Source organism: Triticum urartu, chromosome 3A, assembly GCF_056163025.1.
Source record: "Triticum urartu cultivar PI428250 chromosome 3A, HENAU_Tu73, whole genome shotgun sequence".
Lineage (NCBI taxonomy): Eukaryota > Viridiplantae > Streptophyta > Magnoliopsida > Poales > Poaceae > Triticum > Triticum urartu.
In genome coordinates this window covers 654294103-654321925 of record NC_141875.1, presented here as the reverse complement: position 1 = coordinate 654321925, position 27823 = coordinate 654294103, and the positions used below count along the sequence as shown (strand labels likewise).

Below are 27823 nucleotides of genomic sequence, written 5' to 3'. Positions count from 1 at the left end.
ACATTGATGGTAGGTGGGTCACCCTCGGTGAGCTTGCCAACTGTGTGAAGGGAGTTGGGCAACTATCAACCAACATTGCCGAGTTACATGTTCGCATTCTCCAGTATAAGGAAACGCCAAACAGGCTCATCTTCCCTTGGCTGCTATCTGTGTATCTGTCGATAGGAGACTTCAAATCCAAGTGTGTATTGAAGTATTTTCGACGGGACAAGTCTTACATTCTTAGTCATCAGCATCAGGTATGTTATGTTTGCTGGATATGGCAACTTTACAGTTAGTGTCTTGGTAACTTCCTGTTAATATCAGTAACTTCCTATTATCTGCGGATATTGTTTGTTCTTCATGTCATGATAACCTCTTTCATGCACACTGGCAACTTTGACCTTTCTGCCCTGATAATTCTTTTTCTAGTTGCCTCCCATGTGAATTTCATGACCATTTGTTATCTTGGTAATTTTGTTTCTTTTCCAACTCCTTCTATGCTTACTGCCTTTTAATTTTTTGCAGCTACTATTCCCTGCTTTGCAAAAGTTGGGCCTCGGTCCAGATGACGGGCATTGGTATGTGTTGTCACTAAATCTTAGGGCGAAGAGGTTTGAAGTTCTAGATTCATTGCGTGAACAAGATAGTCCTTCTCTTCTCGAGCATGCGACAAGATACATGAACGCTATAAAGAAGGCTTGGTTGATAAATTACAAGGACTCGCACAAGCAGATTCAGGACTATGAACTTGTGTACATTGATGTGTTGAAACAGGATAATAGGTTAGTTGTGGATTATTCACTCTCTTTTTAATATCCCACTATATGTTTCTCATCCATGTTTATTGACCCGATCACAAACTCCAATTAAACTGATTTTGTGTTGTTTTTTTCATCACAAAATGTTTCAGCATTGATTGCGGATTTTTCGCCTGCACGTACCTTGAGGTGTGGGATGGCAAAAATGTTCCAGCCTTAACTCATGAACAAATTCCAGCTCTCCGGAAAATTATGACATTGAGGTGGTTAGATCATTATCAAAACAAATGCAAACAGTGGTGTTATCATCTGTTTGGCAGCGGGTGATGAGGTGATATTTTTTTACGACAGTGTGATAACTTCTACTAAACTGTGATGATAACTTTTTTATATGAATCTGTCATGAAAATGCCATGGAGAAAAGTGTTGACATGCTGTTTTACTATAGTATACACAGTCCAAAGTCACTAACTATATGATAAATTCACTACTGTGATTATAATTTGTTCATAAGCAATTTTTAGAAGTGCAAGCAGGCCTAATTTTTTTGTTCATAAGTAATACAATGCAGTGCTGGTAGCCTTCAAAAAATATAGATATAAAAATATTGGATTTACAAATTCATGTCAATTCCATCATACATTGCTGGTAACTGGCATAATAGTGTATTGATAGCTTGGTTAAGATATAAAAATTTTGGATTTACAAATCCATGTCAATCCCATCAAACATTTGCTGGTAACTGGCATAATAGGGTACTGATAGCTTGCTTAAATTATAGATATACACTTTTTGCATTACAAAGCCATGATAAATCCATGATACAATGCTGGTAACTAGCATGTTATGGGGCTTGTAGCTTGCACATTATGGTCCATGAAAAAAAATGTAGCCACCATATTCCATTTTAATAGCACCTTCTTCGTTTATCTTGCTAGGGGAGATTTGCATTTGCGTTTGTCATGTTCCAGACTCCCGCACACACCACATTTCCTTTTTGGCTTGGGTTTTGCAATCTCAAAACCTGACTGCTTTCTTTTTGACTTTGGCCGCCCCTTCATTGTAGTCTTGGGAGGGTCTAGTATCAACTTTGTGTTTGAGGACAGAGCTGCATCAGGATGTGGGGGCTGGATGACAAAATCATGATTGTTTTTGCTAGCATGTATCGTCACCCGCACACTTTCTTGCTGTGTGGCAGGGTTACCCTGTCGCTGCACATTAGTAGCACTTTCTTGTTGTGTGGCGGGGTTCTCCTGTCGCTGCACATTAGTGGCACTTTTTTGCTGTGTGGTTGGGTTCTCCGAATGTCTTGCATCGTGGGCGTTTTGGTGCTGTGTGACGGGGTTGTCTTCATTCATCCGCCCCACAGGTATCGAGCAGGGATCCAGCTGTCCTTGAAACGATCCTTTTGCTTCTTCTTTTTCCTTTCTTGCCTTTTTAAGTTGATTGTTCTTCAGGGTTTCAAGCTCCTCCTTGAAATTATATAGGTGTTTTCTTGCCAATCTGGTCCTGTCATCTGTTAGGCAAGCGTCTTTGGCCGATGCCTTAAATTCTTTAAGAATTGACGTGTATCGCATGACGCTTTTCCCCTCCTCTGGCATCGACTTCTTAACTGTCGGTTGTTCGAAATCAGGTTGAATAAGATCCTCCTCTGGATCCCAGGTCCACCTCTTTAGGATGTACTTTTCAGGTATCTCGTATACCCCAATTCGGTCCATAACTCGTAGTACGTGTGCGCACAGTAGCCCGTCACGATCAAACTTGCAGCAACTACACGAGTATGTCTCTTCATCCATGTTTGCTTGCACATGGTAGTCCCTGTTTCCATATTTTGGTATTATCCCCCGCACTGAGCTGACCTTGAAAGTACCATCATCCAATGCGTCGCATATGTATGCTGATTTCACCTTCATCTCCACCTGGAACTTGCAAAACAAGTTATGTGTGTACAGCCCCCGCACCTGCATCTCCAGCGGGTTCATCGAGTACATTTCGGTTTCTTTGTACACTGTTTTCAACTGCTCTTTTGACACGCTAGCCATCACCTTATCCTGTATCATATTGTACTGTTGTGCGAATTCGACCAGTGAGTTGTTTGGGTTGACATACTTCTTGAGCACAGAGTTAAAACCCTCGCTTCTTGCCGTGGTCTGCAAGAATGGGAAAAAATCGTGCATATAGTATACTGGGACCCAACACTTCCTGTTCTCCCACAGCCATTGGAAATGCTCGTTGTCAGTCTGGCCATACGCTTCCATCATCACCCACCACTTGTGCTCAAACTCCTCAACTGCATTCATAATATAAACATGGTAACATCAAGTATTGAAGGATGGTAACATTTGTTCAAACATATTTGGTAACTAGGAACACCACTGTTGTTGATAATTCTGTCACACACACCTGGTTACTTTAGTTGAAGCATCATGGTAAGTACTTTGCACACAGGATAAGTTTTTTTTCCAAAGCAAATACCACTCTGTGTGTAGTACAAGCAACATTTTTAACTAGCAACAAAAAGATACTCATATCAATCAGCACTAGCTGGTGATTGAAAAGTTTTGTTGTAACTAGTGGGGTGAACAACTGAAATGTGTACATCAAACATGAACATGATAGGGGTAGTACAGAAAACAATTAATGTAGGTAATTTTGTTATAATCCTCTGGTAACTTGTCACCTTGTTAGATGGTAACTGTTGTTATCATGCATCTAAACCCATTTTCTATGTGCCCATTTTTCTTTATTTTAAGTTAGTGAGGGGTGGGAAGTAAAATACCAGCCAGGCTGTTGTCAACACAATCCTTGAATGCATTGTTTAGTGGCTCATTGTCAGCCATCAGCTTCCCAAGCTTCTCTTGTGCTTTTTTCATTATATGCCAGCGGCAATTCCTGTGTACTATCCCGATGAACACCTCATCAATAGCCCTCCTCATTGCAAAATCTTGATCTGTTATTATGTTCTTTGGCGCAATTCCACCCATTGCATGCAAGAATGAATTAAACAGCCACACAAAGTTACCAGATAGTTCGTTTCGAACAAACCCACAACCAAATTGGATTGACTGCCCATGGTTATTAATGCCAATGAAGGGCGCATGGGGCATTTTGTACATGTTTGTCATGTATGTTGTGTCAAATGAGATGACATCATTGTATCTAGCATATGCCCTGCGCGACGCACCATCTATCCAGAATAAATTTTCCACTCTGTCCTCATCATCAAGCTTTATTCTCCAATAGAAATCTGGATCTTGTGCCTTCATATCTTGGAAGTACGAGATTGTGCTCCCCACATCAGCATGGCGGTACTCCATCCGGAATTTAGCTCGCTGGTTTGCGATGTCCTTTGTTGTGTATGGTACATCTTTACGATTCCCGTAGAACCATTGCATTAGTTTCATCTGTCTTGCTGTCTCTATGTTGCATCCGTGCAATATCTTCAAGAAGTCATGCTCATCTTTTGGAATGTTCCTATGTGTTGATAGGAACTTTGTCAAGGATGGCTTTCTTATTAGAGGGTGGTTGTGGTCGTCGTTGAAGCGTTTGACTCTCCACCACGCATCCGTGTGGGTGATGTAAAGGTGGGCCGGACATCCCGACCTCACAACCTTCCCTCTTTTCCTCTTCTTCACGATGCCTTTTGGGTCCTGCACATCCTTTGTCTCCTCCTTGTTTGTTTTTGGCTTGCCGTATTTCCCACAAACCAAGAGGACTCTGCTTATAGTATTGTCTTTAATTGTTTTTCTGTATTCCAGTCTCATTCCAAACCCATGTCTCAGTGCATATTGCCTGTAGTGTTCATAAGCTTCCTCAAAAGTATCAAACTTCATCATTTCATCAGGAGGTTTCGGTGTGGAGTATGCCTCGGTATTTTTGTCTCCCTGTTCAGCATTCTCTCCTCCTGTTTCTGGACTCGCTGGCTCGCTGACTGAATGATCAAAGAACCTTTCTCTCCCCCTATGCTGCTAGTAGTCGGTTCTTTGCTTGTCTCTCGAACCATCGGGTTGCTTCTAGATGTAGCACCTGTAATGTTTTTGAAAGTTGTTATTTTGTGTTATATTTTCTGCATGCCAAAACTAGTGGTAACTTGTTCTCCAGTTGCTTGGTAAAGTTTGCATGCATTAAGATGTTTTTTGTAGCTGTAAAGTGAAAGCATGTAATTCCAATTGCAAACAGATTGCATGATAATTCGTATGTAGTAAGTGTGGTAATTGTATCTAAATTCATGGTAACCTGTGTGCATCAAGCTATGCGATTTATGAACTGATTCATGGTGAATGTGATAGTTGTAAATAACATAGGGTGGTAGTTGCAATTCAAGTACGATGGTAACAAGTTTGTGTACAAAAATGTGGTAGCATGGTAAATGTTTTACCTTCATCTGTTTTGGCAGAACCAAAGCTTGCCGTGTGTGCATATTCACACTGTTGGTTTGTCCCCACACCACTCATCATGATATCCACATTACCCCCGTTGTCATGCGCCATTTTTCTTGTGTTGCAGCACCTGCTAGCATATATGATTGCATCCATTAATTTTCCACAATTACAAGCAATTTTGATTATTTTTTCACAACAACTATATTTTTTTCCTTTTACTGCACTGATTACTTCTTTTTTATAACAGGTATCGTTTTGGCAGTAACCAGCATATGGGAGTATGACAGCGATAGTTTCTATCAACCTCATTTCATGAACATCATTTCTTATCAAAAAAGTCTGGTGGCAACAATGTAAATCAACACATGGTATTCTTGTAGTGTTTTTAGCACCTTTGGTTCTGAGTTTTCCTGGTAAATTGTAATGAATTAGCATGATAACTTATTGTGACATGGGTTTGTTCAATATAAAAAGGAAGAAAATGATCTTTTTTTATGTTGAATAAGTCTTAAAGGATGCTGATTACTCAATGCACACACTCTGGTAATCTATATTCAATCGAGATGCTATGTCAGTTTTAATGAGAAAATTCATACATGTATTTTCTAACATGCTCCAAAAAAGATAGCTTGATGGATTGATGATGATAACCTATATGTGTTTATGTTGGTAACTTAATGATGAGGTAACTCAATGATGTAATCTGTAGGTAGGAACATGGACCAATTTTACCAACTTTTTGGCTGTAAAAGAGGAAAATTTAGTCAATCTTTTTGTTGGTAGCCTGACTGAATTTGAGTGGTAACTCAATTACAACCGAGGAATTACACACATGTAGTAAAAGTACTACCTTTTTTGCATGCTTTTGCCTTTCTTATTTAGTTCTTGTTGTTCTTTTCCCCATGTTTTTTCCCCTTGATTTTATTGGTATGAAATCAAATGCAGCATGTGTATAGAGGTTGAATCACTTACCTCCTTTCTTTTTTGCCTGATTATGACGAAATTGAGATGAACTGATGTAACCCCTGTGATGTTGTTGTGGTAAACCGGGGCCCTCCCTCAAATCCTTGTGTTTTGGTGGTGTTTTTCGTGGTTTCCTTTTTTTGGTGGATCAGATCTGGGGCGGAGGTCGCCGTCGATGGAGGCACGTCGGGGAGAGAGGAGAGAACTGATCGGGGCAGGTGGATGTTTCTTGCGATGGAGGTAAGAAACTAGGTTTTGGGGTGGTAAGTCACATGCAGGAGGAGGGGAGGTGGGCCAAAGGGGCTGTGTTAACTGTCTTGGGCCTCAATGCGTTGCGCGCGGTGGGCCTCGCGAGAGAAGGCTGGGTCGTGGGTGGCGCTGTCGAAGTGGGTCACGCGCGGGGAGGGACGCAGGTGTATGATCGTGCGGATTTGTCGCTAACCACCAGTCGACTGGTGGTTAGTCGCGTCCATTAAAAAACATTCATATCAAGCAGCTAAATACAGATAGGAAAACGAATTTATAAGAACTCACAGCTCAAATATAAACTTGGACTTGACCTTCTAAAGGGAAAATTGGCTGCAGGACACCGTGCCACGACGCACTGAAAAAGGCTGGCTTTGCCGAAAGCCACTGCAATTTTTCATTCCTTTGCCACAGGACACTCATGCACTCTGGTTAACTGGGCCTGGTCGCCTCACAAAGCCCACTAAGATGCACAGCCGAATTCGATCTGTTGAAAAGGGCAGCGGCGACCCCTCAAAAAAAAAAGGGGGCAGATCTCCGATTCCTTTTGGTGTTGACGCAGCTGCACCCCACCTCCCCCAACAAGCGGCTGTAGTCGAGCCAGGTCCAATGGAACCCTTGCGGCGTCCGCCGTGTCGAGGATGACGCTTAAGCCGATGAGAGAGTTCCAGCCGCCGTTGGACGGGACGAGCGTGCGGCATGGGCCGCTGGCCTTTGGGACACATACGCCCCCGCCGTTGCTCTCCCCGCTGGTCCATAGAGGTTCTGCTGCTATGGTGCTCATCAAGGAAAAAAGAATCAAATGGATGTGCTATTCAAGTTCCACGTGGTAAATTTCCAAGGGTCTAGTCATCCCAGTCTCGTGGTGCCAGGAATGCAGCTGCGAGCACATTAGTGGAAGGTCGACACTATTTTCAACTATTTGAAGGGATGTTGTGACCGACCTATATCCTCGATCAATGAGTTGCTTTCCTCGCAAGTTTTTGTTTTCTATCAAGTAATTTGAGTGAACTAAGGCGTTGTTAATCATGCTGAGAAAAGTTCTGTTGTGTATTTCAGTGTTTGATGTCCCGCCTTGAATAATGTTTGCTCTTTGATCGATTTCACAAGAGCAAGCTTGTCACGGAAGATATGGATAAACTTTTTGTGGCAAGACGCAAAGATTAGCATTTATTTGTACCAGTTTGTTGACCTAACTCCACAAATCGAGCTACTGTTGGGCCGAGGTGCTACAGATGATTAGGGTTCCCCCTATTGAGTTCATAGTGTACAATGAATGATCAGTCATTTAACTGAATTCTGGATCGGATGCTCCAATTTCCATTGATGTTTACTTGATTTCCATGGATGTTATTTATGCATATATACACTCTCTGTATCTTTCATTTTAGCAACTTGAAATCATTCACATCACCTTGATGGTTGGACTATTATGTGATGTGAGCTAAAGAAAGAATAGTGAAAACCATTCAGATCACCTTGATGGTTGGACTATTTACAAGAGCAAGGTTGAACAAATTTGAACTAGTTTCAAATGCACCCAGGATTGGTCTTGGTTTGAAGGTATTGCCACCAGTAATTCACAAATATATAAAAGAATTGAAAACAAAATTTTAATTCAAAAGACCCCAATCATGTACGTAAAAAACTTCAAAGAAATATTTTTTACGTGGGGGAGATCGCGGGATATTACATTTCTTCTTCTTCCGAAGAAGCGTAGACAGCAGCGAAATAAACACAGAGATGGCAAGTTGCGTTGAAAGCTCCCAAAGACAGGCGAGGGAAAGAGGTCCGGCGCACGGAGTGCTTTTGCAAGAGCCTGATCTAGCTCAGATTACCAGTGCGGGGTGAGGGCCTTGTGTCGTCCCGTTGCATGGAATGGCCAAGGAAAAAAAAAGTTACAAACCTTTTCTAAATCGGTGATGATACAGCCGCAGTGGACGCGGGCCCGCATGCATAAGCATAACCGGCCGCTGGGGTGGGTCCTCGGAGAGCAGTAGACTCGCCACTCTCCTGCAAAGTGATCGAGACAGACCACACCCTCTCAAGCTAGTTTAACCTTTGTTTTTTCTTTTTCTTTTTTTGCTTGTTGATGCTTGGCGCCCTGCTAGACGAGCTTCTCATTTGTATCACCGAGTGCAGATCTAAACGTTCGAACGCAACGAAAAAACGCTTCCAAGTGTCATTCTCGTTGCACATGCTAAGAAGTTTTTCTTTTTGTGTGTGTGGAACACATGTCGAGGAGAAGACGCTGCAATGATTCGCTGACCGCTCAATATGAGTAAAGCACTGTTCGGCAACGGACCACTCCCGCGACTATGCTTCGCTCAGCGCTAGAAATGAGGAGAGGCAGAATGGCTGCTCCGCAAAAATGAACTGTGTGCCGCTCCGCTCCACCACTTGAGCTCCACAGAGTTGGGAGCCGGTGAACGGCCGAACGGGCCCTAAACATGCAGAGGAATTCCGAATTCAAATGATGGTGCTGCACTTCAACAAATGTTACTGGTCGGCGGGTTGTCACGTACTCCCTCCGTTAGGAATTACTTGTTACAGAAATAAATGTATCTAGATGTATTTTAGTTCTAAATACATCCATTTCTGAGACAAGTAATTTCAAACGGAGGGAGTAGATGATACATGCAGTACAAGACTTTCACAGCCTTGCTTCAAATGGCATGCGTACCAGTACCCATTATAAGATATTTATGTTTTATTGTGCAGGCCAAATACGAGGGAGCATTATGTTTGTTTTTCTTGTGTTCATGTTATGTACTCCTTCCGTTTTTTAATTTAAGAGTGTTTTTTATCTCGAGATTATGAGACCACTGAATGACCACTACCGACGCCATTACGAGCCGCTGAAGCGCCGTTGTCGTTGCTCCCCTACCGAAGCCTGCTTGACCTTGTGTATGATAGCCGGAAAGTCTTCATGCGCATGCCCATAAGAACCAGCACCCGGGAGCCGGAGACGCTGTTGAACCTTTGCATAGATCTAAAGTATATGACACCCAATATCATCACATGTCGAGAAACCCTAACCTCACCGTTCCAAGGAGATGGCAGAAATCTACGCTTGAGCTTCGTCGACTACGTCCAAACGGACGAACTCAAGGAGAATCGAAACCCGGAAGACAAACTCGCAGAAGAAATGTTGCCATCCGTCCGAGCGCACCTGCGAGGACTAAAAAAACCTAACATAAACTACAAACCGGAGCGGAAGGCACCGGCATTCTCTTCCCCGCCACCGGCCGCCGGAGTGACAGGCAGAGAGAAGGCGAATTGGCATGCTCGGCGGTGAAGTCTGGAGGAAAATGTTTGCCCTAACCACTTAGGGTTAGGGGAGGAAACGAAAGGATAACATTTGTGATTTTGAAACACAAATGTGTGATTTTGGTACCGCTGTCATTATTATTTTGTATGCAATTGCAGGATGTTGCAAGAGTCGTAAAGCAACGATTGTGGGTACTCAGAGTCAATCAACTTCAGTGCCATGGCTCTCTCAAAGAAGCAGTAGCGATATATGGGGTCAGGAGAGAAGGTTTACTGATCCACACGCACCGCCACTCCATGTTTCTCATCTGCACCGGCCTCAGTTAAGTCAAAGTGTAGCGTCATCTCCGTTATGCTCGTGTAACACGGTGAAATGAAATGAAATTATATGGGAACACACAAAATGATCAAGACAGAGTGACAGACCACATCCTCTCAAGCTGCACCGAGGGTTGCAGTTTTCTGTTTTCGAGTTGCTTGTTGATGCTTCCCTTTAAACTAGACGAACTTCTCATTTATATTATCGACTGTAGACGATGTAGTGACATTTCTGATCGCACGTGTTTAGGATAAGCGCTCCTGTAGCACATCGCTGGTTGCTCGTGGGAGATCACAGATCAGTGTATGAGTGCCCCGGCTGTGGAGGACCCTGGTTGATCCAGACAATGGCGTGACGACGTCCGAGGTAGGCAGGAACAGTAATGAGTGCTGGTGTTGAGGTAGAGAGGACAGTGGAAGGAAAGTGCGCGGAAAGCTCGTGGTGGACGGACGAGGCAAAAACCATGCAACGCTCGCCATGCCTTTGGCAGAGCCCGATCTTAGCTCAGGCCCGATCGATGTCGCCGCGTTGCCTGGAATGGCAACGCAGGAAGCCACGCAGCGCAGCGCAGCGTTCGGCTCCACCCTCTCCAAATCGATGCAGCAGCTAGCACTAGGTGCATACATTAGCAGCTCCAGCTCGTGATCACCACTCTCCTCGGCTCCTCCTCCCACCAGTTCACCACTGCCCCCTAGAATCGCCCGTTCACATGGCGCTCTCCCGCCGCCTCCTCCTCCTCCTCTCCCTGGTCGCCGCCATGACGGCGGTCACCGGCACCGCCCCCGAGGTCATCGTGACCAAGTGCTACCCGCCGCCGACGCCCACCGGCACCACCTCCGAGGTCATCGTGACCAGGTGCTACCCACCGCCGACGCCCACCTTCAACGGCAGCGGCGCGTTCCGCGGCAGTCTCCTCCCGCTCCTCGACGCCCTCCCCTCTGCCGCCGCGCGGACGGGCTTCGCCTCGCTGGGGGCCGGTGGCGCGCTCGCCCGCGGCTTCTGCTTTGGCGACCCCGCGCCTGACCCGTGCCTCCGCTGCCTGTCCGACGCCGGCAGAAAGATCGTCGACCAGTGCGGCGACGCCGGCCGACGCGCGGGCTTCCTGAACGACCGCTGCTTCCTGGGCTACGCCGACACCAACGCTTCCTCCTCCGCCCGCGCGGACGACGACATCGGCGCGGTGACCTTCTTCGGGGACGCCGTCCCGCGCCTCGACGACGCCGACGTGCAGAAGCTCGTGACCGTGGCGCAGTCCCTGGTCCCGCGGTCCGCGAACGGCCAGCTGCCCGCCGTCAACGCGACCGCCACGGCGAGCAACGGCGACACGGTGCGCGTGCTGGCACAGTGCGCGACGGACCGCGCCGTGGCGGAGTGCGCCCAATGCCTGCGGGACTCGGCGCTGCATATTGCCAGGAGCTGGGAGCCCGCCGCCGGCGACGTGCAAGGAAGCGTGGCCGCCGTCCTCGGTTCCAACTGCTACCTCCGCTTCGAGATATCGGCACCGCCGCTGCCCCTGGGAGAGCATACCCGTGAGTAGCTCAGCTGATCTCCGGCAGGTAAATTTCTTGAGGATTCTGGCTGCCTCTGACTTGCGATGCATTGCATGCATGCGCTGCAGGGAGGATGATAAAGGAGAACGTCGCCCTGACCGCCTGACGGTGTGCATTGCCATCATCTTGGTCCTAGTCGTAGCTGTCATTTTGCTGGCAGCTTGCGTCGTCGGCATGAGGATGGGGATACAGGCCTAGAATGCGGCGGCGGCGGCGGCGCGAGGGAATTAGCCATGACCGATGAGGGACAAGGAAGGCCCAATAAAAGCTTGTCAGCTGCAGGCAGGAGCACATAGCTAGCTAGGCTAGGGTAGTGTTATGCTCTTGAACTATTCTGTTGTATGCATTTGGATGCTTGGTACTGCTACTGCTCTGTTCCGTGATCGATCTCCCACTAATCTTCATCATGATTGTGGAAGCCGGCCGTTTCGCGCGGTCTTATGGAAAACTAATGCTCATGTTTTCTAGATCTTCGACAGATGATGATCTCTTCTCGCTAGTTGCTTGCCTAGCAAGCTCGTCGAGTCGTCCCGTCTGCCATAATTCTGTTCCCGTTCCGCTCCGTCGAGTTCTACTCGATCTGCATGCAGGTGTTTCTTTCTAGGAGAAAAAATAAATAAAAATCCTACACGTACGGGAAAAGCACTACGGACTGATCTTACGGGCAGATGTGTCGCTCTCTTGGTCTCTCCATTGTAAATTCATTCCCCCGTGATTGTAAACTGACCCTGCCTCCTGATTAAATCAAGGACATATAACTGGCCATCCCTCGGGCCGGGCCGGGCTTCGGGCCAGGCCTGACCAAGCCCAAAGCAAAAAAACCAGGTCTGAGACTGGCCTAGCCCGGACGTCGAGCCCAAAAAACAAGCCCAAGCCCAGCCCATCACTGCAAAATCCGTCAGGCCTCGGGCCTTGGGCCGGGCCTCTTCATTAAACAGCTGATATGACAGGCCCGGCCCGGCCTTCGGGCTCAAAAACTAGGCCTGAGCCTGGCCCGTGGACAAGATCGGGTCGGGCCGACCGGGCCAGGCTGCCCAGGGCAGAGCTACTGGGACATGTAAGCCCGTAACCTCCTCTCCATGAGAATTGTTCCCTAGATGTAGCAAAGCTCGAAAAAATGGAGACCAAAGATGCTTGCATGCGTTCTTTTTAAAATGTTATATCATGCTGGAGCACATTGGGCGTGCAATCAGAAAATATGTGCCACGGTTGGCAAGCAGCGTGTCTCTTTTTTTCCGGGTAATTGGCATGCAACGTGTCAAAGACCCCCGCAAAAAAAGAAAGAGAGAGAGTGGCACATCAGTCTGATGTGTGGGTCCATCGTGTAAGAACCAATTCAAATGCTAAAATGGGGTCCATGGTAAACTTATGTGTGCGAAATCTGGTACACGCTGGCGAAAAAATAAATATACTTCAGCATGTCACTATCTCACGAGTACCTTTTTCTTTTCTTTGAGAAATACTCCCTTCTTCATTCACAAATATAAGATGTTCCAACTTTTTTCTGAATCAGTTGTATACATAAACAAGTTTTAGTGTGTGCGTTCACTTATTTCAGTTGGTATAAAGATTATACAAAAATATTCAAAACATTTTATATTTGTGAACAGAGGGAGTATCTCACAGGTACCTAAGGTTCAAACGGAACTTGATCATAAAATTAAGTGATAGGAGTATTTGCTAAAAAAAATAGGTGATATTTTTGAGCAATATCTAGTTCCACACTAGTACTAAGTGGGAGCGTGGGCTCTACTGAGCTCCATGGAGCTAGGTTTTTTTCCCCCAAAAAATCATATTTAAAAGTTTTGAAAAATATTCAAGAAAAAACATTGAAAAACTTGTGTGTGTTCAGTACGGATCTGAGAAACTTTCTTTTGAAAATATTGTAATCTGTAGGCTACACGGAAGAAACAAAATTTGGCCCAACAACAAAAGAATGGCCCATTTGGAATACTTTTTTTTTCAATGCCACTGTAAAAGGATATAGTTATAAAATTTCGCACGTATGTAATATACATGCGTATGTGTACTCACATATTCTCTATCTCTTTTCTGATGCATAAATACCGTATTTTATTTTATTTTTTGAGACAAAAATACCGTATTTTATAACTAGGCTCGCTGGAGCCGGGCTCCATTAGCATTTTCGTACTAACTGACCCGTGAGTGACAAAATAGGGAGCCGTTGTGTCTCGCCCACAGCAAGACACGAGCACGTCTCACCTAAAGAACGCCCCAAATTCGCCCCTAATCACACGCGTACATGTACAACAGTTTTGTTTTTCATTTTTCTATGTATTTTCGAAAATATAATTAGGTTTATTCCAAAACAACTTAATGTACTTAAAAATATTAACCAAAAAAAAGAAAAATGTAAACAGTGTGTATATTTTCTGGAAGTGTATTTTATTAAATAAAACTTGATAGTATTCCAAACAAAATGTTCGTGATATTTCAACAATGGTCACCTGTTTCAAAAAATGTACATGGATTTTCGTTAAATGATAAATAATATAAAAATGTTCATGTAATTCATAAAAAATGTTTCATACCACGAAAAAAAATGTGTGATACATTTTGAAAAATATTCACAAGTTTCAATAATATGCTTTCAATAAATGTATATATATTATTAAAAAATCTGCGTAGTTAAAAAATGTATCATTCAAATAAATATTTCAATGTGTATTTGGAAAATGTTGCACATGTATTTGAAAAATATTCAAAAACATGTATTAAAAAATGTAATCATGTATTTGAAAAAAATGTCTATAGTTTTTTATATGTATTCAAAATAAGTCCAATGTGTATTTAAAAGTAGACATCAAAACATATATTTGAAACAATTCTAATCATGTATTTGTAATAAGTTAAACATGTATAAAAAGATTTATGATGTATACAAAAAATGTACTATAATGTGTACAAAAAAGGAAGACATGTGTTTAAAAAGAAAAAGGGAAAAATAATAAAATATATGAAACCCAAAGAAGTAAACAAAGAAAAAGAGAAAAAACAAAAACCAAAGAAAGCTAGAGGAACCTGAAGAAAACTGCTGCAAACAATGAAAAATCCGATAAGAAAACAACAAAGAAAAAACTCGTACCACGGCTACAGTATTGTGCCAATCCTATAGCACCGCACCCCTTCGCAGCTTGTACATTTATATGTTTTGACTTTGTAGTTTGTGATAGAAGAACAACAACTAGGTCTCAGAGCAGCGAGAAATAGCCCTAGCGGACAAAATGGACCGCAAAGCACCAGAAAAGACATTAGCCTATAAAACAGGCTCAAATGTTGCAGCTTGTCCACCCTTTTATGACCCAACAACAGTTTGTTTAAGGATACCAACATAAAGACATAAATACCACCCATGTTTGGTTGAAGCTAAGACTTAAAAAGATCTATTGATGTAGGGTTAAGCCCTTGTTTGCCCGATCTTCATGAATTGGAGGTGGATTTTGGGAAGGACACAAAAATGTCACAAAGGAGAACACTCAATAATAATATGCACATCACACATGTGCTCTCTTAACATCCAAATCAAAATACACCTAGAAACCACAAGTAAAAGGGTAGGTTCTTCCCAAATCTCTAGGGGAGAGATGAGGTATGATGGTCCACTTAGAGATCCTTCTCCAAGTTGGAGGTCTTGATGATCTATGATGATATCTCTTTTCAAGTTTCGCTCCCTAAAAGGCTGCCGATACCATACCTCTATTGAACCCTACTGGATCCACGAGTGAATAGAAAGTTAGATCTACATGGGATCTCACCTGAATCGCCCCATCTATCCTTGATCTCCAAGTTGGAGGTCTTGATGATCTATCATGATATCTCTTTTCAAGTTGGAGGTGTTGTTCCTCTAGGAGGAGGTACAAGGAGCAAAATGTCCAAGTGTATACTTTGCTAACCCTAGGATGGAGGTAGGGGAAGAGTATATATAGTCCTAGGCAAATGAAGGGGTAAGTAAGGGTACAAGGGTCATTTGCCCCATGGTTGCTCGCAGGCAAGCCCGTTTGCACGGGAGAGGGGTTATAGGCACGGGCAAATGGGCATGCACGTGGGGTGTCCAGAGAGCTGGACGCAACCCCCGTGTGCACGGGGGTGTACCTTGGGCATGGGGTCCAGAGGCATGTGCACACCAGGTATCTAGATGGCTTCGTATTGCGGGCCTTCTGTAACACCCCGTATGTAACTTGCCATATTTCTATTCCAACTCTTTCCGTTTCCGGCACTAAGTTATGTTATTTCCTCGTTGTCGGGTTTTTGCCTTCGTGTTGTTTTGTCGTTGCCATGCATCTCATGTCATGTCATCATGTGTGTAAGGACATATTTATCCCTAAGTGTTTTGGTGATTGATGACAACGCATTTGCGGACTAATCGTGTGCCATGAGTATTCCAGACACTTCTTTGCTAGGCACAAGACGATTGGGTGCCCCTCGAAGACTGACGAAGACGGCGTCTTTTCTACATTTCTTTTTGGTGGATTTGAGTCGTAGGAAAGCCGTACTATTAAGAGGGGGTCTGCGTTGGAAAGGTTTGGGTGGAATCATCACGTACACGTCTCCTTTTATCCCCTCCTTCTTCCTTGGAGCTTCCTCCGTTTTCCTGCCTCCTGTGACTGGCTGCTGTTGTGGTTGCGGTAGTACTGCTCCTGGGTCAACGGTAGTACCGTAGGCATCCACGGTAGTACCGCGCGTTGGCGCGGTAGTACCGCTGGTGCCCACGGTAGTACCGCTCCCCTGGAGCCGCACTACCGCTGCCCACCAGGCTAGTGCCGCCCCTTTGCGGTAGTAGGAGCGGATGTAATTTTTTACATCCGCACCTGCCGCGGTAGTACCGCTTTCGTCGTGCGGTAGTACCGCGCTATGCGGTCAGGCAGTAGTACCGCCCCTCGGCAGTACTACTGTGTCGGGTTTTTGCTACTTCCGTTTTTTTGCGGAAGTAGGCACGGAAGTTTCCCTTCCCCCTGGCTGGGACTTTTGCCTTGCGGTAGTACCGCATGGGGGGCGCGGTAGCACCGCGCGTGCGGAAGTACCGCCCCCAGCTTCTGTGCGTCTGTTTCTGTGCTGGGGTCGCGGCAGTACCGTGGGTCGGCACGGTAGTACCGCACAGCCGTGCGGTAGTACCGCTTGGTTGCAAGCAGTAGTACCGCGCGGCCATGCGGTAGTACCGCTGGCCGCGGGCTGGTTGGTGGGTAACGTTTGGATCTTTTCCACACACTATATAAGGGTTCTCCTTCTTCCCCGTTGACTTACCTCTTCCACCATTAAAATCTCCATTATAGCTCCAAGCTCCATTTTCCCCCGATCTCACTCCCTAGCCAACCAAACTTGTTGATTTGCTCGGGAGTGGTTGAGAAGGCCCCGATCTACACTTCCACCAAGAGATATTTGATTCCCCCTACTAATCCCTTGCGGATCTTGTTACTCTTGGGTGTTTGAGCATCCTAGACGGTTGAGCTCACCGCGAAGCCATAGTCCATTGTGGTGAAGCTTCGTGGTGTCGTTGGGAGCCTCCAATTGAGTTGTGGAGATTGCCCCAACCTCGTTTGTAAAGGTTCGGTCGCCGCCTCCAAGGGCACCAATAGTGGAATCACGGCATCTCGCATTGTGTGAGGGCGTGAGGAGATTACGGTGGCCCTAGTGGCTTCTTGGGGAGCATTGTGCCTCCACACCGCTCCAATGGAGACATACTTCCTCTCAAAAGGAAGGAACTTCGGCAACACATCCTCGTCTCCACCGTCTCCACTCTTGGTTATCTCATGCCTTTACTTGTGTAGCTTATTTGTTTCATATATCTTGCTTTCTTGTGTTCCTATTCGTGTTGCATCATATAGGTTGCTCATCTATTTGCATATCTAGACAACCTACTTTGATGCAAATTTTAAATTGCTAAAGAAAAGCTAAAAATTGTTAGTTGCCTATTCACCCCCCCTCTAGTCAACCATATCGATCCTTTCAATTGGTATCAGAGCCTCGTCTCTTTATTAAGGACTTTACCATCCAAAGAGTATGGTTGATACCGTAGACGGTGCAGAGGAACACTCCGGTGTGAATCCTATCTCGTCTACGGGCGATGGGGGAACTTCGGTCTCTCGTGAGGAGTTCAATGTGGCCTTGGAGACATTGAAAACCTCCATGACGACCGAAGTTGAAAGCATGCTTACTAAATTTCTTGAGGGGCTTAAACTATCCACCGCACCGTTGAAAGTGGGTGATCCCGCCAACAAGGTGTCGGATGCTATCCCCGACAAGGGGGAAGCTAGTAGTGAAAAGGCTCCTTATTCTAGTGGCAAGAATGGCACCAGCATCTTTGCCCATGTGGAACCACCACTTGTTTATGGTGGACCGGTTCCTTCCACTCATTTGAATCATGCCGGTCCTCCCCCTAAGATTGTGAAAAATGAGGATTTTGATTCTTGGGTTTACCGCTTTAAACGTCATTTAAATCATGTGAACACTAACCTTTGGAGAATCATTGAAGAAGGTTTCTATCCACATGATCCAAGCAACTTCACTCCTCGAGAAGCCGCGGACAATCAATTCAATGAGAATGCTCTCTTCATCATTCAAGATGCAATTCCACCTGAAGACCTACCTCATCTTCGTCCCTTCGCCTTGGCCAAAGATGCATGGCATTGTGTCGTGTCTCTCTACCGGGGAAGCGCAAGCATTCAACGCTCCAACTATGAAGTGGTACAAGATGAGTCCGATGAGTTTGCAATGAAAGAAGATGAAGAACCTCGTGAGCTTTATCGGAGAGTAACCAAACTCGCGGTCTCACTACGAGATCACGGGAGCAAGGACACGGATGACAATTGGATCAAGCGCAAATTCCTCAAGGCAATGATGCCCTACCACAAGGCCATGTCCTCCGTCATTCGTCAAAGACCGGACTTCCACACTTTGACCTCAAGCGAAGTGTTGGATGAGTTTGTGGCCATGAACATTTTGGACAAGACCGCCGACAATGCGGTGCTCCGTTCTCAATGGGCAAATAAGCCTAACCTTGCATTGAAGGCCAAGCTCACCGTGGAAGAAGAAGAAGAGGAAGAAGAGGAGAGAAACCCCGAAGATACGAAGTATGCATATCATGAACACATGGCACTTGCTTCAAGGCAATTTTGGAGCAAGAAAAACTCGAGGACCAATTTTAGCAAAAACAACTCGAGTGGCACAAGGGGCAAGCAACGTGTAAGGACTTGCTACAATTGCGGCAACGTGAGTCATTTCGTTGCGGAATGCCCGTATGAGAAGAGGGAAGATAATGGTGGCAAACTCATCCGAAAGGACAAGGCCAAGTCGTTCCCCAACAAGAACAACTTCACCAAGAAGACTCCTCCCAAGGCTTTGGTTGTGCAAGAAGAGTACAATGAGGATGATGACGATGATGAAGATGATGAGTCGGTTGCCATGGCCTCCGTTGCCATTGCAACAACGTCACGGGTGTCTCCCAACGAGAGTATCACCGCCAAGTGCCTCATGGCCAAAGCCACCAACAAGGTAACCTCCAACATCAAAACTACCATCATTAATCATCCTTCCCCGACGGATAGCATTAATGAACTTGAGGGAGCTAATGTGGAGGCTAACGAGTTTGAGGCCTTTATGGGCAAACTCAAGGGAAAATCCAAGAATCACTTTGTTGCTCTCTTGGAACAACTTGGTGAAGCCAATGACATGATCGAGGCTCACGAAGACACCATCTCTAAGATGGAAGGGCATAGTCGTGACTATGTCGATGGGATTTCGGATCTTTCCAATGCTCTTGAGGAAGAGCGTGGTCTTCGTTTGGCTCTTGAGGAGTCACACAACGTTGATCATGCTAAGTTAAAGAAAGATTATGATCATGTCCTCATTGTTTCTCGTGTGCTAAATTCCGAGAAGGCCAAACTCGGGGTTGATCTTGCTAGACTCAAAGAGGAGTTTGATATACTTGACAAGGCCCACAAGGCCTTGAAGGGTATCCACGCTAGTCTCAAGGAGTCTCATGATCAACTCCAAGTGAAGCTAACTAAGGAGAAAGCAACTTTTCCTCATATGGTTTTAATTGATAATGCAAATGCTACTAACCCGTGTTGTGAGCATATACATCTTGTTGAGGAAAATGCGAAGTTGAAGGAGCAACTTGAGAGAGGTCTTGCGACTTGCATACAAGGCAAGAAGAACCTCAACGATCTCTTGATCAACCAAAAGGGAGGTGTGGCCAAGGAAGGGGTTGGGTACGTGCCCGACTCCAAGAACAAGAAGAAGAATGACAAGACCAAACGACCTCCTCCCCTCATGCAAACCTTTGTGAGGGAGGGAGAGAGTGCCCCCGAGGAGAAGAAGAATAAAAATGTCAAGAAGGGCAATGCCACCCCTCTCAACAAAGCCGGCGATTTTAACCCTTCTTATGTGTTATGCCGTGCTAGTGATGGGCATGTTTATGCCAAATTTGTTGGTTCTCTTCATGAATACATTGAATGGTCTATTTGGGTTCCAAAAACCCTTGTTACTAACATCAAAGGACCCATTACAAAATGGGTACCTAAAACCAAGCATTGATCTCTTGTAGGTGTTTGCTTCCGGTGGGGGATCATGGTTGCTCGATAGCGGAGCTACAAATCATATGACCGGAAGAAAGGACTTGGTGGTGGACGTGCACAAGGTTCCATCTATGCCCACCAATGTCGAGTGGGGTGACACCTCATCTTCTAAGGTATTGGGACTTGGCAAGGTGGTCATCTCTCATGATCTCACGGTCGAGAAGGTCATGCTTGTTGAGTCCCTTGCATACAATTTACTTTCCGTTCGTCAACTTGCTATCATGGGCTTTGCCACTTTCTTTGATATCGATACCGTGGCCCTCTTGTGGAGCAAGACTCTTAAAGTAGCTTTTGTTGGGCATGTCGAGAACGGTCTATATGTGATTAACTTTTTGGAGCGACCCACTAAGACCGCGACATGCCTAATGGCTAAAGTTGATGCGGGATGGCTTTGGCATCGCCGTTTAGCCCATGTCAATATGAGATCTTTGCAAAGTCTCCTCAAGGGGGACCATGTCCGTGGACTAACGAATGTTAGTTTTGCTAAAGATCGTGCTTGCAGTGCCTGTTTCGAAGGAAAGCTACATGAGAAGGCTCACCCTCCCACGACTATCATTTATTCAAAGAGGCCTTTGGAGCTCCTTCACATGGATCTCTTTGGGCCTCCATCCTTCGATAGTCTTGGAGGTAGGAAGTATTGCTTGGTGATTGTGGATGACTACTCAAGGTACACGTGGGTGTATTTCTTCAAGAGGAAGAGCGAGACCCAACAAACCGTCATTGACTTTGCAAATGAAGCACAACGTCAACACAATGCAAAGATCTTGACAATAAGAAGTGACAACGGCACCGAGTTCAAGAACTACACCTTGGATGAGTTTCTTAGTGACGAGGGAATCAAGCATCAATATTCCGCACCCTACACCCCTCAACAAAACGGTGTTGCGGAGAGGAAGAACCGGGCGTTGATGGATGCGGTAAGGACCATGATGGCGGAGTTCAAGTCTCCGTACAACTTTTGGGCCGAAGCCATCAACACCGCATGTCATGCATCAAATCGGCTCTACCTCCGCAAGGGCTTGAACAAGACTCCATATGAGATACTCACCGGTAACAAGCCCAACCTCAAGTACTTCCGGGTATTCGGGTGTAAGTGTTTCATTCTCAAGAAAGGTGTTCGGTTGTCTAAATTTGAGGCTAGAGCTTATGAGGGCATATTTGTTGGTTATGCTACAAACTCTCATGCTTACCGTGTCCTCAATAAATCCACGAGACTTATTGAGGAGACGTGTAACGTGGAGTTTGATGAGAATAACGGCTCCCAAGTGGAGCAAAGTGGCACTTGTGATGTAGGTGATGAAATTCCTCCTCAAGCCATAAGAAGAATGGGTGTTGGTTTCATCCTACCCATTGAGGAACCCCTTGTGGCCAAAGGAGAAGGACAATGCTCCACTCAAGTGGAGCCATCACCAACCCAAGGCCCACACGCTTCCGAAGAACAAAGTGAAGGCCCTCAACCTCATGAACAAGACCAAGGGCAAGATCATACTCAAGACGGTGTTGACACACCAAGTGATGCCCAAGGTCAAGTTCTCTCCCCCGAGCAAGTTCAAGATCAAGAACAAGTTCATGAGGCGCTCAAGATGATCAAGTAACCGCTCCTCAACTCACCACCGATGAGGAATTAGAGCGCCGTGCCGCCAAGGTTGCTTCCAAGCTCTCCACCAAGGATCATCTCATGACGAATGTGCTTGGAAGCTTAAGAAAGGGGGTAAGCACTCGTAGACAATTAGCAAATTATTGTGAGCATCACGCGTTTGTCTCTTGTGTGGAACCCCACAAGGTCTATGAGGCGCTAGAAGATCCGGATTGGCTCAATGCCATGCATGAAGAACTCAACAACTTCGAGCACAACAAAGTGTGGAGATTGGTGCCAAGACCGACCGGAAATCACAATGTCATAGGAACCAAGTGGATATTTAAGAACAAGCAAGATGCCCATGGGATCATCATTCGTAACAAGGCTCGTTTGGTAGCACAAGGCTACTCCCAAGTCGAGGGTATTGACTACGGTGAAACCTTTGCTCCCGTTGCTCGTCCTGAATTCATTCGCATGTTGATTGCATATGCTTCTCATCATAACTTTAAGTTACAATGTGAAGAGTGCTTTTCTTAATGGTCCCATTAATGAATTGGTTTACGTCAAGCAACCCCCCGGGTTTGAGGATCCCTACTTTCCTGATCATGTGTATCAACTCGATAAGGCACTCTATGGCCTTAAACAAGCCCCACGTGCGTGGTATGACCACCTTACCAAGTTGTTACAAGACCATGGTTTTGAAGTTGGGCTAATCGACCCCACTCTTTTTACTAAGAAGGTCAAAGGGGAGTTGTTTGTGTGCCAATTATATGTTGATGATATTATCTTTGGTTCTCCTAACAAAGCTTTCAATGAGGAATTTGCCGCTCTCATGACCTCAAAGTTCGAGATGTCCTCCATGGGAGAGTTGAAGTTCTTTCTAGGGTTCGAAGTGAAGTAAAGAAGAGAAGGAACCTTCATCAATCAGTCCAAATACACTCAAGACATGCTCAAGAGATTCAAGCTAAGTGACGTCAAGCCGGCTTCCACTCCAATGCCCACCAAGTGCCAACTTGACTTAGATCCCAATGGTAAAGTGGTGGATCAAAAGGTATATCGTTCCATAATTGGATCCTTGCTTTACCTTTGTGCATCTAGACCAGACATCATGTTGAGTGTGGGAATTTGTGCACGGTTTCAAGCCGCACCTAAGGAAAGTCACTATGTGGCGGTCAAACGAATCTTTCGATATTTGGCCCATACCCCAAACTTTGGCTTATGGTACCCAAGAGGATCAAACTTCAAGCTTGTAGGGTACTCGGATTCCGATTGGGCGGGAGAGAAAGTGGATAGGAAGTCCACTTCTGGAGGGTGCCAATTCCTTGGTTGCTCTTTGGTAAGTTGGTCTTCCAAAAAGCAAAGTTGTGTGTCTCTCTCATCCACCGAAGCGGAGTATGTGGCGGCCGGTAGTTGTTGTGCACAACTCTTATGGATGAGGCAAACTTTAAAGGATTACGGTGTCACTTGTGACAAAGTGCCTCTTTGGTGTGACAATGAAAGTGCCATCAAGATCTCTCTCAACCCGGTGAAACACTTCAAGACGAAGCATATTAAGATCCGGTATCACTTCATCCGGGATCACATTAGGCGAGGAGAGATCGAGCTCAACTACGTCAACACTCATGATAACCTTGCAGATAGCTTCACGAAGCCCTTGGATGAAGCAAGATTTCGCGAGTTAAGGCATGAATATCATCGATTCGAGCAATGTTGCTTGAACCCTTGCACACCCCACCATACTCAATGTGTTGTCCTATTTAGATGTAGGCATGGACATAGTGGGAGTGATGTCTCTCAATGAACTCTCCCTCCCCCCATTATGCATAAATCAATCAAGTCTTTCACATTAGCCATATTTGATGGTACTTGTGCTTCAAAGACGAGTTTTGGTCATGGACCCAAGGATAATTCTTCGTGGTGCCATACCAATTGACTCAAACATAGGTGGCTACGGCCACCGCCCTCTCTTTTGGAGAGGTGGTGTCTCGTGGTTGGTTCGTTTGTGGTGTGCCTTTCTGGTTTTGTGTGTTGCGTGGTCTTGTGGTGTCGTGTTGGCTCGGAGTGGTTTGTGCAAAGATCCAGTTTTTTGCGCTCGAAACGTGCATCTTCTTGAGCCCACGGTACTACCGCGTCTGGGCGCAGTACTACCGCTTTGGGAGGCACGGTACTACCGCGCCACAGCACGGTACTACCGCTCTGGTGCGGTACTTCGGAAGTACCGCGCCGTGCGGTACTACCGTGTCTGGGCACGGTACTACCGCGCCATCAAGGGCGCGTGGGGGTTATGACTCGGGCAGGGGAGTTCCGACTCCCCATACCCATTCATTGTCTCTCTCTCCACGTCTCTGCCTCTCAAGAAAGGCGCCGGAGGCCCTCGCCGGATCTCCGTCTCCGGCCACTCTCCTCGGATTCCGACCGGTGGGATCGTTCCCCACCACTTCCTCTTGCCATGGACCAAGGTTTTTCCCCAAATCCCTCTTTTTCTTGGCTGTTTTCTCGCTTCTAGGATTTTGGGGAGAAACTTGTCGTTCTTGAGATTTTAGGCCAAATCTATGCAAGAGTAGGATGTAGGAGAGTTGTGATGCGTAGGAAACATACTTGATATGCTGTCTTGTGGTAGCTTTGTCCAACCGTAGTACCGTCGTGGTGTAACATCCCAAAATTCTAAATTTTGGAATGTTATATTAAATAGATAGACTTGATTGATTGTTTGATTGATTGACTGAAAGTGAGTGAATTCGAAACTTTTGAAAGTTAAATGAGAGGGAATAAAAGGACTTTCCCAAACTTTCATATTTGCTTTCTGATCTCCATGAATTCAAATTCTTTTCAAATACAAAACCCTTGAGTGAAGATGATATGACTTCTTCCATTTAAAAATGAAAAGGGTGTTTGAAAAATATATTTGAATTCCATTGGGAAATATTTTCCAATTCAGAAACTTTATGCAACTCAATGATTTTCACGAGAGAAGATAAAATGACTTCTTCAAATTATATGAAATATGAGTTGGGAGTTTCAAAGAATTTAATTCAAAGTTCTTTTGAATTTATTTTCAATTTGGAGTTATTTGAGTTTTATTCGAATTATTTTTCTCCAAAAATAAAATATATGGAAATTAGGGTAACATGCTTCCCTACAACAGAAAATTGGAGAGGAATAAATTTGAAATCATTTTGGTATTTTTAAAATGATTTTTGTTGGATTTTAATAGACCAGTAGCACTCTTTGATTTATCTGAATTTGTGTGGATTTTATTTGAAGTTATAAAAATGTCCATGTTGTTGGAAATCTTTTTCTGAAAATTTTGATATATTATATGCCTATATAATACTTTCTCTTATTTTTGTTTTTATGATTATGTTTATCTGGAAAATGTTAAAAAAAAACCTAGATCTGTTTTTTTAGGTTTAGTTATATAGCGAACGCTCGCTAGTTTAGGGTTTGTAGCGAACGGTTTTCGTCCGTTAGCGTTCGGTAACGAACGTTTGCAATTTAGCCTTTTTCTTTTTCTATTTTAATTTCGGCCAGGGACTTATATGTGAGGAGTTTTCTTTACAGTTTAGTCCCTGAACTTCGAACACTCGTAACTTTTTGCTCGTTAGTCCAAATCCAACGAAACCAACGCCCACGTCTTCGTTATGATCCTCTCTATCCGGATAAACAACTTAAACATGTTTTTGAAAAGTTTAAAATTTGAATTAGATCAGATTTGAATTCAAACTTCATTTGATCATAACTTGAGTTTTGTAGCTCCGTTTGAGTTGATTCTTTTTGCAAATCGAAGCTCTTGACCTAAACATTCTAATAAGGCCAAATTCATATAATTTTGGTACTGTTAGAAATTGTTTTATGTTGCAAGAGTTATTTGCTTGGTTTTGATGTTTCCGAATCGTCTTCTTCGTTCTTTCTGATCTTTTGAGTGATTGCTTATGTGTGGTTCTATTACTTGCTTACGATAGATTGACCGGAGTGTGACGAGTAGAGCTATCAAGAGTTTTGAGTGTGAATCATCTTCATCAACATTGCAGGCAAGTAACACTTTGATCATACCTTTTCTACAACCCATGTTTTATTGCATTAGATCAATCCTCTCACATTGCATGATTAGGATCTAATTAAACTGTGGGATGGGAAGTAGATGAGGTAGTACCTATCACCTGTATTATTATGAAACCTTTGGGAGTTACTTCTACGTTGCGTATTATGCCATGCTATGCTAGTATACGTGGATTGGGTGAGTGATATCCATGACAGATGTGAGTTGATAATTTTTAATGGTTTATCTAAGGTGGCCACTTAAACACACATCTGGGACGATTGAGGCACCTGATGTCTATCAGGACTTGCCTGTTTTATTTTGGACCGCCACCCAGGCTCAAAGGGATCATAAGATAATTCATGCTAGAAACTTCCGTGTGCAGCCACAAGCCATTATGGGCTCTGGCATAGTTGACTAAGTTGTGCAAACTCTTACAGTGGTGGACTAGCAGATGTAGGGGATGTAGGTGTACCGGTCTACCCGATCGTAAGGTGCTAGCGCTTCTGAAAGACTATGTCTTGGTCATCCGTCTTCTCAAACACCCTGTAGTGCGAGAAACCAAACGGAGGCGATCGAGTCTTGTGGGAAAAAGTGCGCAAACCTCTGCAGAGTGTACAAACTAATCATGATTAGCCGTGTCCCCAGTCATGGACATCTTGAGTATCTAGTACTTGAATATCATGTGAATCTCATCATGTTACTTCTAATTAATGTTGTTGGGTTTTAATTGTTCACTTAATTGGGATCGGAATGCTGTCAACCATTCTCGATGTTTCACAACCACCATGATAGTTAAATAAATTTATTCCTTTGCAGTAGGGAAAATTGGCTTTACGCAAAAACCCTATAACCATAGAGCTTTTCCACCAGCCAAATATGCATGTAGTGATAGCCATTGTTCATCATTCTCTATGGTGTGAATTTGCCAGTACATTCAATGTACTGACCCGTTTCGGGCTGCAACGTCTCATGTTGCAGGTTTCTTACGACGAGTAAGTGATACGTTAGGGTTACGATTTCTACACTCAACTTTGCCGTTGGTGTTGATGGGAACCACAACCTTGTTGCTTCCGCTATATGGATTGAGGTAATAGTATTTACGTTACTCTATACATGTGATTACCTCTGTTATAAATCCTTCGAGTACTGTGTGTGTCAGCATACCGATCCAGGGATGACACTTAAGCACAGAGACTTGATCCATTCGGGTTGGGTCGCTACACGTGGTTTCGCGGGCTTTTTCAGATTTGAACCAGTTCAGATCTGACGCGGTGCGGTACTACCATGCCCGATGTGCGGTACTACCGCTCTTGCGGTACTACCGCCTGTCAGGTGCGGTACTACCGTACGGTGCGGTACTACCGCTCTGCAGACGCAGTACTACCGCGCCGGCCGCGTCGCTAAGGTCGTACTACCGCTCCTACACCCGGTATTACCGTGATCTTGCACGATACTACCGCGTCTAAGAGCCGTACTTCTATCTTAGCTCCGCAGCTCTTGGCAGTACTACCGTAGGGATCAAATCTCTCTCTAGGACATTTATCATGTGTGCTTTCTGCTTGTTTCACTTGCTTTGTTGTGGTCTTTGCATTAATCTCTCTTGGCTGTTGTGGGTGTTTTTGCGTTCTGTGTCTCAGGTGGTGGCTCTCGCCGTTCCAATCCCAGTCGTGACACTGTCTCCAAGCGTCTGCGCAACCCCCAAGATGAAGCCCCAGAGGGCTCCAATGCCCCCAAGCGCAATTTCAAGACCACTGCCAGCAAGCAAAAGGAACCGGCTAAGGGCATGGACAAGATTTCAACCTCTGAGTATGTCGAGCGCCGAAAGATCAATCCCTATGTGAATCCTCGGGCTATCCTCAGAGGCACCGAGTTGTTTTGGACCAAGCAACATGCTCTCATCTATCTGGATGTGATCAAGAACAAGCAGAATACCTTTGTGGATGTCAAGTGGATAGACATGCATCACCTGCGGAAGGACAAGTTTCGTGACTATTTTGGAGAGGCTCTGGACTTGGTGGAGAAGTTTGCTATTGAGCCGGTGATCTCCTTTCACCTTGACTATGACCCTGAGCTCATCTGTCAGTTCTTTGCCTCTGTGTACTTTCATCCTGGGGAGGAGCGGAGGATGACCTGGATGA

At 45.0% G+C, this 27823-nt stretch overlaps 1 protein-coding gene and 1 pseudogene across 2 annotated transcripts; one reads left to right on the top strand and one right to left on the bottom strand.

Annotated features, from left to right (window-relative positions):
* Positions 1-1666: 1666 nt before the first annotated feature.
* Positions 1667-7115, bottom strand: LOC147981113 (protein FAR1-RELATED SEQUENCE 5-like). The gene is made up of 4 exons (XM_087515871.1): positions 6905-7115; positions 3520-4671; positions 2108-3030; positions 1667-1951 (listed from the first exon to the last, which is right to left on the bottom strand). Exons 1-4 carry the CDS (start codon positions 7113-7115, stop codon positions 1667-1669), a joined length of 2571 nt encoding a protein of 856 aa, XP_087371997.1.
* Positions 7116-10398: 3283 nt separating this feature from the next.
* Positions 10399-11837, top strand: LOC125547147 (uncharacterized; annotated as a pseudogene). The gene is made up of 2 exons (XR_015599871.1): positions 10399-11449; positions 11539-11837. The product of XR_015599871.1 is annotated as an uncharacterized LOC125547147 (transcript).
* Positions 11838-27823: the final 15986 nt, after the last annotated feature.